This window comes from Engystomops pustulosus, chromosome 4 (genome assembly GCF_040894005.1).
Source record: "Engystomops pustulosus chromosome 4, aEngPut4.maternal, whole genome shotgun sequence".
NCBI lineage: Eukaryota > Metazoa > Chordata > Amphibia > Anura > Leptodactylidae > Engystomops > Engystomops pustulosus.
Window position 1 is genome coordinate 78,869,450 of NC_092414.1, and position 13,879 is coordinate 78,883,328.

A 13,879-nucleotide genomic window follows, 5' to 3' on the forward strand; every position below is an offset into this window, starting at 1 on the left:
AAGTCAAAATTTGAAGAGACAATGAGCTGGTAAAAGCAGGAGGGGTGGTTCACTGGTAACCTGGATAAAACTTGACTCTTCTCTTCAGAAGTTGACTCATGTCTATTCATTTGCATAACAGAAAAACTGATTTAGTTAAGGTACAGTGCCTTATTGGCAAATAATTTTAGATGATATGTGGAGGACTTTTACCAGCAAGTATTACTGGTGTGAGGGGTAAAATTCTGGTGAAAGGTCTTTTTTAAGTGATCATTAAACTGGATATTATTGGGCCACTTATTAGGAACAAGTGTTCACTGTTATTTTTTCTTTTTAATACTTCCAATGAGCTAACAAAGAAAATGAGGCATAAAAGTATTTAAGATTATCTTTCAAAAGGCATTTGTAGCATATCATAACATATGAAAAATATTGAGTACACTGTAGTCACGAAGCAAAGGTGCATTGTAAACTTGACAAATCCAGAGCATATAAAACACTTGTACTTGTCATAAAGAACACCAAAAATCAGACTCATCACCCAATTGTCGACATGAAAAGAGAACAAGGCTGACTTACATACAATTCCAGGTCAGCTACTCAAAAGAGGCCCACTTGACCTAATTCTCTACTCCAAAACCTGGGTCTGTCTATACCAAGTGTGTGACATACAGTGAAACAAAACAAAACCTAACAAGACAAACATGAGGGGGGATATAAGCGCTGCTGACAATTGTAAAGTCTGATAAAAAAAATTAGGGGCCATTAATATATTTATTGTCTATAGTTCTGCCTGAACTCCAAGCTGGGGAATACTGTTCTAAAGAAATTTAGGAACTCTGCTATGCATGAGAGACAAATATGCAATATGCAAGTGGTTCACATGGAAATTTGTTTACATGTAAAATAATGTTTTGTGTTTTAGAGCATAAGTTATCCAGTATTTTTTGTAAAGCATTAAAAGTAGAAAAAACATCCACTGTTAAATTGTTTCAATAGACTTGACTTGTGGCTACATTAGGAAGGAGGCATTACCTAGTACTTGGTAATATTACTTGAGCCACCTGTAGTGAATGCAACCCCCTATATATATATATATATATATATATATATATATATATATATATATATATATATATATAGACAGATATGAATACATACATGAATCTGACATTAAACATTTTGCAGAACAAGTAATGAATACTATATATGATATTTAAGGTACCACTATTTCATGTGTTATCGTCTGTGTTTCTAACTGTCTATGATTTTTCTTTTGTGTACTCTAAATGCTGGAGCCATGTACACCACAATTTCCTAAGAGATCAATAAAGCTTAATTGTATTGTATTGTGCTACATGATGAGGGGCTTCTTCGCTACATTATAGCGGTGCCGCGCTATGTTAAAGGGGTTTCCCCACAAAGTAAGCACTATCCACAAGATAGGCCTTACTTGCTGATCGGTAGCGTTCTCAGTGATGAGACCCTCACAGATCATGGCGGCTCCATTCATCTTGGAGCAACAAGGGGTCCGATGGAGGGACTACTGATCGTTCTACTGATCTATGGGGGACTCATCACTGAGTCCCCCACTGATCAACAAGTTAGGTGCTATCCTAACTTGCTTGGTGGAAAAATCCCTTTAAGGGAGGTGCTCTGCTACATTAAGGAGCCCGTGGTTGCAATAAGCAGTTAAGATGCCAGACTAGGATGCAACAAGTGGGAGCAAGACACTGATCTCAGTGCTAGTGGCAATAAATATTTAATTCACAATGCAGTTAATACATCTTATACTTTGGACTGTTATCTGTGTTGAAATTTCAGGCTGGAATAACCTCGCTTCGTATAAATTGCTATAAAATGTGAATTATAAGCTGTTCGTGCATTTTCCTAACTAGTCTCTGTAGAATTTCTTAAATAGCAAACCATGCCCATAGCCAACATTAATTAACATTGTCTACTGGTGGTGGCTGCACATTTCAGCCCTGTTTTGGAATCTAGCTGACAGTGACTGCCCCAGGCTCAAGTGAAATAGCCAGAACACACAAAATTTTATGGCTGTCCCATAATGAGTTTCTTCATTGATCCAAAGAAGGCGTGTAATATCAAGAGCAGGGCTTTCTCATCAACTGTATTAGCTGTATACCGTTTGGTAAGTCATTTTTTGCATATGTCTTCATGACATGTGTCTAACAAAGTGACAGTTTGTAGGCATTCCATTTCTGTATTAAAAAGACTAAATTACAATGCATCTGAGCCTCATACAGAGATTTACACAATTATAATCTAGGTAATATATGTATCTTTACCACTCAAATGACTACTGTAATGAAGCTTTAGGCAGCTGTGCTGTATATACAAACTACTATAGTGGTATCTCCATTTTTATCTCCCCTTCTTCATCTCCCCCTTTTTTTTTACTTTTATTGACATGATGTTATATTTGGATTTATATTGGAAAACAAGTAAAACACCAGTAAAAATCATTGTAAAAAAGAAGGCTATGACACAAGTGCTGCTAACAATAAGGTGCAAGGCTAAAACAAAGAAGATAAAAGGACCACAGGTGTGTCCTTTCTTACTTTTCCTCTTGAAGTGTATCATTTTATGATATAGATGGCATGAAACAATAAGCTTCCTTTTTTAATCTAGTCAAGGTATGGCACTGACACCAACACTTTATAAGCCAAGCTTCACAACTCTACTATACAGGATATATGAAGATTTAAAAGATGTTGTTCTCAGTCTGTGGTTGCAAAGAGAGAAGCTCTACTTACAGTAATACATCAACAAACTGTTGATTTCGATAGCCAATGTGTAACCATCTTCTAATCAGTTGATTAGTGTGGAAAATGGGAGTTGCGCCTCATATAAATAACCTACCCCTTGGATCCATTATTACAGTGATATATTTTGCATTGAAAATCCTTGGTGTTTGCTATTGTAATACTTCCCACAATAGGAGTTTCACAAAATATACACATAACATACTTAATAGTATTACATTGTTCATATTGTTCATCACAACACAGTAAATCAAGATATCATACAATTTTCAACCCTAACCCCCCTACCCCCTATACATTATTATCAAAGAGAGATTTATGGAGGAGCAATGAATGAGATCTCATCCCAAGGAAAAAAAAAAGACCCTGCTGGAGCTGGAAAAAAAAAACTTAGACAGGTTTATTTGCTTTAGTCAGACTCCCATTGATCCCACAACTAATTAAGTTTTCTACTACCTCAATATCTTTTTTCGTATGCACATTCATAAGACCTAGTGCGCTCTACTATGTTTTGCCATTCTCTCACCCCTGGAGCAATGCTGTCTTTCCAGTGTTTAATCAACACCAATCTTGCCAAGAACAGAACCTTCAAGATCAGGTCACACTTGGATCTTGAGCCTATAATAGTAGGAATTAAACCTAAAAGGTCGAGGGTTGCTGTTCGCGCCAGGGCGCAACCTGCCCGTACTTCAATGGTCTTAAATATCTCCAACTAGTACTTCTCAATTGCCGGACAATCCCATAGGATATGGAGGATGTCAGCCTTGGGTCCATTACACCTCGTGCAATTAGATAGCCAATGTGTAACCATCTTCTAATCAGTTGATTAGTGTGGAAAATGGGAGTTGCGCCTCATATAAATAACCTACCCTTTGGATCCATTATTACAGTAATATATTTTGCATTGAAAATCCTTGGTGTTAGCTATTGTAATACTTCCCACAATAGGAAACTTTAGTTAACCCCTTCCCGACATTTGACGTAATAGTACTGCATCGCGGGAGGTGCGTTCCCGCAAAATGCAGTACTATTACGTCATGCTTCTGGCACCAGCTCCTGAATGGAGCCGGCGCCAGAAGCTGCAGGTGTCAGCTATATCTTATAGCCCACACCTGCCTCTAACACCCGCGATCGGAGATTTCTCCAATCGCGGACGTTAACCCCTGACACGCCGCGGTCAGCAAGGGGCATTTCAGAAGAATCGGACCCCCCCCGCGGCGCTTACCGGGGGGGTCCGCTGCACCGATCGCAGCCCCGGGACTGCCGGTGCCCGGGGCTGCGCGATCCTCCTTCCTGTAGCCGGGTCCCTGCCTCCTGACAGGACCCGGCTGTAACACACTGAGCATGCGCAGCATGCTCAGTGTGTTACATTATACAGTGTAATACATCTGTATTACACTGTGTAATGTGAAGAAGAGCTTGAACAAGTGATCAGTGGATCACTTGTTCAAGCTAACCTGTAAAAGTTAATAAAAATGTTAAAAACACTACATAAAATAATTTTTTAATAAAAATAATTAATTAAATAAAGTTAGAGTCCCCTAAACACAAATATTCCCTATACACATGCAATAAAGTGAAAAAAACACAAAATCGCCAAAAAACCCCCACATATTTGGTATCGCCGCGTCCGTAACAATCCGTACAATAACTCAGAAACATTATTGGACCCGCTCGGTGAACGCCGTAAAAACAAAACCCGAAAAACACGCCAAAAATTTACATTTTTCATAAAATCTCTGCACAAAAATGTTCTAAAAAGTGATCAAAAAAAGTTATGTGCGCAAAAATGGTACCACTGAAAAGAACAACTCAACACGTAAAAAATAAGCCCTAAACTAGCTCTGTCAACCAAAAAATATTAAAGTTACGTCTCCGAAAAGATGGCGATGCAAAAACAAATGAGATTTCCTCTATATTAGTTTTTATCCAGTAAAATTGTAAAAATAAATGAAAAACTATATAAATGAGGTATCACCGTAATCGTAGTGACCTATAGAATGAAGATAATATAATATTTTTAGTGTACGGTGTACGACCCCCAAAAAATACGAAAAGAAAGTAAACCAAAATTGACAATTTTCTTTTCACCCATACATTCAAGAGTTAATAAAATCTCATCAATAAGCTAATGACCCACTAAAATGAAGTACTTGTAAAGTGCATCTCATGTCGCAGAAAATAAGCCCTTATATGTCCAAATTGCCAAAAAAAATAAAGATTGTATAGCCAATAAAAATTGACAATGCATAATCTGCTCTGAATGGCGCAGCTCCCTTCGATGCCCTGGCGTGTGCCCATACAGCAGGTTACCACCACATATGGGGTATTGTTATAAACGGGAGAGATTGGGTATCAAATTTTGTGGAGCGTTTTGGTATTTTATCCACTGAGAATTTGTACATTTTTTGAAAAACATATTAATTTAGCCAAAAAAATTTTACTTTCAAAATTGCATCCGATTTTGTTTTAACCCCTGTAAAACAATTAAAGGGTTAACAAACTTCATAAAAGTTGTTTCACGTACGTTGAGGGGCTTAGTTTCTATAATGGGGTAATTTATGGGGTTTACTTTTATTTAGGTCTCTCAAAGTGATTTGAAACCTGAGCAGGTCCCTCAATAGCAGGATTTTGCGTTTTTTATGAAAATGTGAAAAATCGCACCTAACGTCCCATAACATCCTACAAAAATAAGAGTATGCATAAAAAACCATGTCCACATAAATTAGACATTTAGTGAATGTTAGTTATTACGTTTTTTTGCGGTTATGACTATGTATGGAAAAAGTAGAACATTTTGAAGTTCAAAAATCAAAAATTTTTCCAAATTTTCACCAAATATCTGATTTTCTCATAAATAAATGCAAAACATACCACCAAAATTTTTCAAATAACCTGAAGTACGATGTGTCACGAGAAAACAATTTTAAAATCACTTGGATATGTTAAAGCGTTCCGAAGTTATAACCACTTGTAGTGACACAGGGCAGATTTGAAAAAATGGGCCGTGTCAGGAAGGTGAAAAGTGGCTTCAGCGTTAAGGGGTTAAAGATATACATTTCATGAGGACCATGTGGTTGCTATTGGATCACTGGAAAGATTGGTCCCATTCAATTTGCTATTGGATGGCAAATGGCAGTGGACATGGTAATTTGTTGTATGAGAAACTAAACACAAGGGGAGGGGGCTTATCCCAAAGAAGGCTGGTGCAAAGCTTTTTGCCCAGGACCTCCCATCTGTCCGTAAATAGTCTAATTAACATGATTTAATAGTAGATTCGTCAATATTCAAATTAAAGGGGTTGCCCAAAACTTTATTAACCCCTAGGCGCACCAGGACGTTATAGTACGTCCCCGGCGCTAGATGCTTAGCGCACGGGGACGTTCTATAACGTCCTGCTTCTGGCACCGGCTCACGAACGGAGCCGGTACCAGAAGCAGCGGCTGTCAGCTGTCTAGTACAGCTGACAGCCTGCGCTAACACCCGCGATCGGAGCCGGCTCCGATCGCGGGTGTTAACCCCTTACTCGCCGCGGTCAAACATGACCGCGGCGTGTAAGGGTGTTTGCGCTGTGGATCGGATCCCCCGTGCCGCTTACCGGGGGATCCGATCCACTTCTGGGCAGCTCCGAGGACTGGCATGTGCCCCGGAGCTGCCCAGTCTCCATGGCAGCCAGACCCCTTCCGGGTCTGGCTGTAAACTGTCTGAGCATGCGCAAGCTTGCTCAGACAGTTTACACTGCTCTACAATAAAATAGTATTGTAGAGCAGTGTATTGAACTTAAACCAGTGATCAGAGCATCACTGGTTTAAGTTCAAGTATGTAGAAGTAAAAATATGCAAAAACACTTAACACTACACATTATAATAAATAAAAAATAAATACATAAAAATATAAGCCCCTAAAATGTCACTTTCCCATAAAAACACTTAATAAAGTATAAAAAACACAAAAACACAAAAAACCCCGCATATTTGGTATTGCCGCGTCCGTAACAATCTGTATAATAAAACAGAATCGTTACTGGACCTGCACGGTAGACGCCGTAGAAAAAAAACGCAAAAACGTTCCGAAAAAAGATAATTTTTAATTAATACCTTATCAAAAATGCTCTAAAAAGTAATTTAAAAAATGTTATGCACTCCAAAATAAGCCCACTAAAAAGAACAACTCTTCTCGCAAAAAATAAGCCCCTAACCAGATTTGTCAGCCGAAAAATAAAAAAGTTATGCATATGAAAAGATGGTGATGCTAAAATGAACAAGATTTTCTCCAAATTGGTTTTTATTCAGTACAATTGAATAAAATACACAAAACCCCCACGTATTTGGTATCCCTGCGTCCGTAACAATCTGCATAATAAAACAGAATCGTTATTAGTTCCGCAAAGTGAACCCCGTAAAAAACAAAACAAAAAAAAGCTCCATAAAAAAGATCATTTTCAATTAATACCCTATAAAAATGCTCTAAAAAGGGATTTAAAAAATGTTATGCACTCTAAAATAAGACCACTAAAAAGAACAATCCTTCTCGCAAAAAATAAGCCCTTAAACAGATTTGTGAGGCAAAAAATAAAAAAGTTATGCATATGAAAGACGGTGATGCTAAAATTAACAACATTTTTGCCAAATTACTTTTTATGCAGTAAAAATGGGAAAAAAATAAAAAATCTATATAAATGAGGTCTTTTTGTAATCGTGGCGACTCATAGAATAAAAATAATATACTATTTTTATGGTATGGTAAACGGGCAAAAAAAAAAACCCATAAAAATCTTCCTGAAAAGTGATGATTTTCATTTCCTCCACCAACAAAGAGTTAATAAAATCTCACCAATTAGCCTATAGATTCCCCTAAATTACGTACCAGAAAAGTGCATCTCATGTGGCAAAAGAAATAAACCCCTATAGGTCCACATTAAAAAAAAGAAAAAAATTATAGCCTGTACAATGTGACATAGAAAATCTGATCTGGATGGCGCCTCCTTCCCTTCTATGCCCGGCCGTGCGCCCATACAGCAGGTTACCACCACATATGGGGTATCGGTGCATTCGGGAGGAATTGGGTATCAAACTTTGTGGAGCCTTTTTTTATTTAATCCATTGTAAATGTTTAATTTTCCACCCAAAATGGGTGTATTGTGAAAAAATATTACAATTTGCAGACTGCACCTCCATTTTGTTTTAACCCCTATAAAACACGTAAAGCGTTAACAAACTTCTTAAAAGTGGTTTTTCATACGTTGAGGTGTGTAGTTTCCACAATGGGGTAATTTACGAGTCTCGCTATTATTTTGGCCTCTCAGTGTCAATTAGAAGTTGAGCAGGTCCATCTAATACAGGTTTTGGTGATTTTACAAAAAATGTGAAAAATGATACCTAAATTCTGAGCCTCATAACATTCTAGTAAAATATGTGGAATCTTAAAAAACCATGCCAACATAAAGCAGACATTTGGGAAATGTAAGTTATGAATTTATTTGGGTGCTATGACTATCTGCATCAAAAGTAGAGAATTTAGAACGTTGAAAATAAAGAATTTTTCCAAATTTTTTCCAAATTTTGTTTTTTTTCATAACTAAACACAAAAGATATCATCCAAATTTTTAAACTAATTTGAAGTACAATGTGTCACGAGAAAACAATCTAAAAATCCCATGGATATCTCATAGCGTTCCAAAACTATAACCACTTATAGTGACACAGGTCAGATTTGAAGAATGGGGCCGCGTCCTTAAGGCCAAAATAGGCTGTGTCCCCTAGGGGTTAAAAACAAAAGTGGCTGGGAATGGGGCTGCTTAAAAAAATAAACATGTACTTACCTCCTGGCGCCCTCCAGGTTTCCTGCGCTGCTATTGCTCTGGTCCGAACCCCATGTGAACAAACATGGCCACAGAAGCAGCGCCGACCAGACCCAATAAACTTGCCTGGCGGGAAGCTGAATGCAACGCCTTTTTTTTTAAGCAGCCCCCCTCCTGGGCCATCTTTGTTTTTTTTATAAAGTCTCGGACAACCTCTTTAAGTTCTCTATTATCAAATTTACTATTGTTAGTGAGAGATTGAGAGAAAATCTCACTTTCATTATGCTAGAACCAGTGATGCTGCAACTATTCAAGGATGCAGCTAGTTGGAGATGTTGGAGGTGATAAAAGACTTTCAAATTAAGGTGTGCTATAAGAGTTCTATAAACTGTATTTCTATAAACTGGAAGTAAACATAGAAGCTTTCTATAGAAGGACAGCAAACAGACAACCCCTTTAACATATAGCACACCTTAATTTAAAGGTCTGTAAGTGAGATTTTCTCTCCAGCTCTCACTACCAATAGTAAATTTGATAATAGAGAACTTATATTGGAAAGCGAAATAACTTTTCCTTACACAAACCATGTCAATTATTTGCTGAAAGTGGACAACCCGTTTAATATCTATTTTAAATTAAAAAAAAAAATCAAGATTGTGACATGCGTGACAATTACCCGAGAGATTAACAAAGATCACACATAGATTGTTATTAATTTGACACTTACTTTTTTTAGCGTTTTGAAAGCAATAATATGAGATTATGAAATGAGAATAAAATTGTATAGACCTTTTTTCTCATCGCATACACTTCTCTAATTGTCATTTGTCAAAAATATATAGTGAATGTATTTTTCTTTCAATAGTGTAAATGTTATCCACACAAAAATATATTTTATTTGCATTACCATAAATCACTTTAATCTGAAATGTAGTCCTAGATTATTCTTTGCATTCTTTTAATTACTTATATGTAGCATAGACTTCTGAACCTTTGTCTTGTTAAGAATGTTGCACAGAAACTCATGTCAAGTTTGTGGCTTACTAGTGTCTTTACAAAATACTAACTGTTGTTAAATGCTGACTTTAAGAAACATATTGAGAACCATATAGGAAAGGCCATATCTGACAGATAGAATAGAATACAGGTAGTCCCCTACTTAAGAACATCTGACTTACAGACGATCCCTAGTTACAAACGGACCTCTTGTAATTGGTATTTTACTGTACTTTAGCCCTAGGCTACAATAAATAGCTACAACATTTATTAAAGGTTTCTGTAATGAAGCTTTATTGTTATACTAATCCAACTGTCACAGGGACCAAAAAAAAATTTGTCTGGAGTTACAATTGTATAATATACAGTTCTGACTTACATACAAGTTCAACTTAAGAACAAACCTACAGAACCTATCTTGTACGTAACCCGGGGACTGCCTATATACCCATATCTTTAGTGCAGATGGAAACAAAGCAGAAAATATGAAACACATGCTGGACGAAGATAAGGAAAAAGAAAAAAAAATGAACAGTTTTAGAAGGAAATCATCAAGATTCCTATCACAAAATGAGAAAGAAATTAGGTTACATTTTGATAACTTGGCTAATGACTGTTCCGGGTTGACTCATTAATCCATTGTGATATTTGCTGAAGGAATCGGCCACCCGTAGGAAGCTACAGCCAGCCAGCAGTCTCTCTGAGTTGTAGAGGATCATTATTCAGAAAAGTGATTTCAGGGTTTATTGAGTTATAGTTGGTGGGATTGTAGTCTGGTAAATACTACTGAAAAAGAAAAGAAAGTCTTGGTCTATTTGTTACTTTTTCTAATCACAGTATGTTCATTTTGCAATTAGTTTATATTATTATATTATTATCACAAAACGTACTGTTCTGTTCTCAGAAACTGTATTGATCTAATGTCCATGGCATCTATAATTTGAATCATAGCACCTGCACACTCCTACTGTTCCTTGCTCTATTATTATATGATTGTTTTATAAAAATGGCCTGAAAAAGATCAAGATGCAAGAGGCTAATGTACCCAATGTCAATGTTTTTGAAAGGTGTGTTAGGGAATGAAATGGAATTAAATGTTTAAAAGGGAATTAAAATCATGTATATTCATAGACTAAACACTCTTGTGAGCAGGGCTCTCACTCCTATTGTTTCCTCCCACCATGTTATTACTCTATGAAAACCTGGGATTGGAGTGAGTGATGCACAATGGTGCAATCTTCCTCCAGAGTAAATAGTAAAGAGACAGAGAGAAAAAGAAGAGCGTTCTCCTAGTGCATTACACGATGTTACTTGGTATAACAAAAAGATTTTTGTCCAGTGGGACTCTCACCTGATCGATGATCAGTATTCAGCATATAGGATTAAAGTCACGGGTATCCGGCAGCTCGACGTGTGTGGTTATCCCGTCCTCCGTGTTCTAGGGTCACCCGGGGAAGGTTTTCCAACGTATCGATCCTACAGATGCTCTACATACACGTAACTACGAGCGCTCTGAATATGGATTGCCTGACGAAGGTCCGAGTACCGGACCGAAACGCGTTGTAATATATAGATTTTTTAATCAATAAAATCTGATATTTATTATACATATCGGGAGTCTGGAGCATCCATGAGCGCTCGTAGTTACGTGTATGAAGAGCATCAGTAGGGTCGGTACATGTTATTACTCTGTAATGTCTCATTTTGTTTGTATCTGTCCCCCCATGATATGTACATCGCAGAGTAATATGGTGGTGCTATAGAAATGGAGATGTATTTTATAATGTTTACATAATATGGATATGTAATTCTAACACTTAGTATACTTTATGTAACGCTGCACCATACATCTAAATTTGCTACATTTTACAGTATTTCCCTTTAATTGTGATCTTTGAAGGACTACAGAAGAATGTATGGAATTTTACTGTCAGAGTAGTAAAGTGTTTTTTACCTATAAAACTCTTAATTTTAGACCTCATGCACACCAATGGATGCTCGCCCAGGAGCATCCAGCCGGTTGCAGGAGAGAGGAGGGGTGAGTTCCCATGACCCCTCCCCTCACCATAGAATGGCTAGAGGCTGGTGCTGTAATACGGCAAAATATAGGACATGTCCTATAGATTTCCGTGCACAGTCATGGTGCGGTAAGAAAGCATGTGCTCACTGCAACATGACAGAGTGCCATAGACGTCTATCTACTATGCTCATGTACATGATACCTTAGCCTGTAGATTAATTGGAATTACTTTCATTGTAATAAGTAAATCACCTGAAATATTATCTTTACATTTTTTTTTGCTTTACAGTGATTCAATTGCCAACAACTATAGCCCAGCAGCCAGAGATTTTTCAACACATTCTGTCTACAAACTTAACACTATGACCGGTAAGAGTATTTGTTTGAACCGCATTTGATACATTTGCCAAAGTGTATGTGTATTTATCTAGAGTATACATGAGATAAAGCAGTTTTCAGTTAAACTTAATCAACAGAAGGAAATTAAATTGGTTAAATGCTAGACATAGAAATAAGAAATTTATTGGAATTCTTGTGTGGCTAAGAAAAAAATATAAAAAAGCTTAACATAAATAGCCCCATTAATAACTATCTCCTTAGATAAAGGGATATTCCCATCTGGACATTTACATTTAATTTCATTTATTTGCTATATGTAAACTTTTCTTCAATTGGATGTTATTAAAAAAATGTTTCTGTGTGAAGATAATTTCTCATAAATGTAACCATGTTGTCCCTTAGAAACGAGATAGCTTTCTCGGATACGACCGCCACACATTTTGGCAGCAGTGGCCACACATGTGATATTGAGTCCTGCCTGACCTCCTGGATTCTGCAATCATTACCACAGGATGGCTGAGGGACATGCAGTAACTCCTGGACATTTCATATATAAAAACATTTTATTTGTTTGTGCAATCCCTCCAGCAGAGGTGGCCATATCCAAGGAGTCAGTCTCGTTTCTAAGGGACCATATCACTACATTTATGAGAAATTATCTTCACCCAGGTACATTTTTTTAATAACATCTAATTGAAGAAATGTTTATAAATGGCAGATTAATGAAACAGAATGTGAATGCCCAGATGAGAATACCCCTTTACCCAGAATACCAGGGACGACATGACAGAATTACTAAACGGTTTTGGCCTCTTAGTGATTATGGCTCAGAACTCACTGTCCGGAAGAAAATGTACTCCAGGTCTGGGCAGGGAAAGATTTCAACTATAACCTCTTCCAGTTTTTTTTTTTGCAGAATACAGCTTGTCTGGCCAAGGTGTCAATGCTCTGGCCCTCCTTGTTCCACACCCTGATAGACCAACTTTTTAAAGAATCAATGTGCTTGGAGCAAAAAACCCAAAGCACTAATCACACAACATGATACATAAGCAGCGTTGCCTCTAATTAAAGTGTATTCTCTCCTGTTAAATACGCTAAGTAAAGAATTGATCTTATTTTTCAACCTATCTACATACGACACACTGCCTAATCAGGACCCACGTTTTTTTAGGCCAGCCAGTGGGCCCTGAAGCCTACTTGCAATCTTCATAACCTGAATGCCTCTTCTTCCTATTATCAGCATTCTGATGAAGGTCATAAAATAGGACTGAAATGTCCTATGATATAAAGCTGATCATAAAACTTATAAATTATCCATTGAGAATTCTACTTATTCTGGGTTCCGGATTCTTGCTCCTATATACTGTATGAGGTTGGACAATATCCATGCACCGGTATTTTTTTTCCTTTTCTTGTCAATTCTCAGTCTATGAAACATTTGAATACTAGGTACAAGACATTTTTAGAGCTAATAGGAGATTCCCACATTTACGGTAGTTCTTAGTGTCTGCCCCCCATTCATATAAGGTGAATGATATAATGATTTGCTGCCTTTTAGAACATCCTGAGCTGTGCAGACAAGAAAATCCAGCTGGATTGTTATATCAGAAACCTCCTTATCAGGAGCTTCGGATTGTCAAGAAAAAGAATGCATTGCATAAAATGAGCAAGAGAAAGTAAGTATTATCAAGTTGTCACGGTTTTTAGAGATATCCTGTGAATTCAATGAAAGATGATTCCTAAGATACTGCTTTCAAATGTCATGTTCCCTATTCAAATACATAGCACATGAAATGGAAATTATATTGTGCATGCTTTAAGCACGTAAGAGATAAACCTTTGTTACCAATGAGATGTGGCACAGATTAGTATTTTTGCGGGAAAAAGGTGGCACTCAAAGGATATACAGTGCAGAGATGTGACCCAACAGAAAGCCCTTTGCCGTTTACCGTTTTAAAT

The 13,879-nt window shown here is 37.1% G+C and overlaps 1 protein-coding gene across 3 annotated transcripts in view; it reads left to right on the top strand.

Moving 5' to 3' along the window:
- Positions 1-13,879, top strand: part of LOC140126705 (dynein axonemal heavy chain 3-like) — an 883,215-nt gene that overhangs the window by 73,351 nt on the left and 795,985 nt on the right. For all 3 annotated transcript variants that reach the window (XM_072146467.1, XM_072146468.1, XM_072146466.1), the window contains exons 3-4: positions 11,871-11,950; positions 13,479-13,596. In XM_072146467.1, the coding sequence (XP_072002568.1) occupies positions 11,944-11,950; positions 13,479-13,596 (125 nt within the window). In that variant the 5' untranslated portion in view covers positions 11,871-11,943. The remainder of the gene's footprint in view (positions 1-11,870; positions 11,951-13,478; positions 13,597-13,879) is intronic.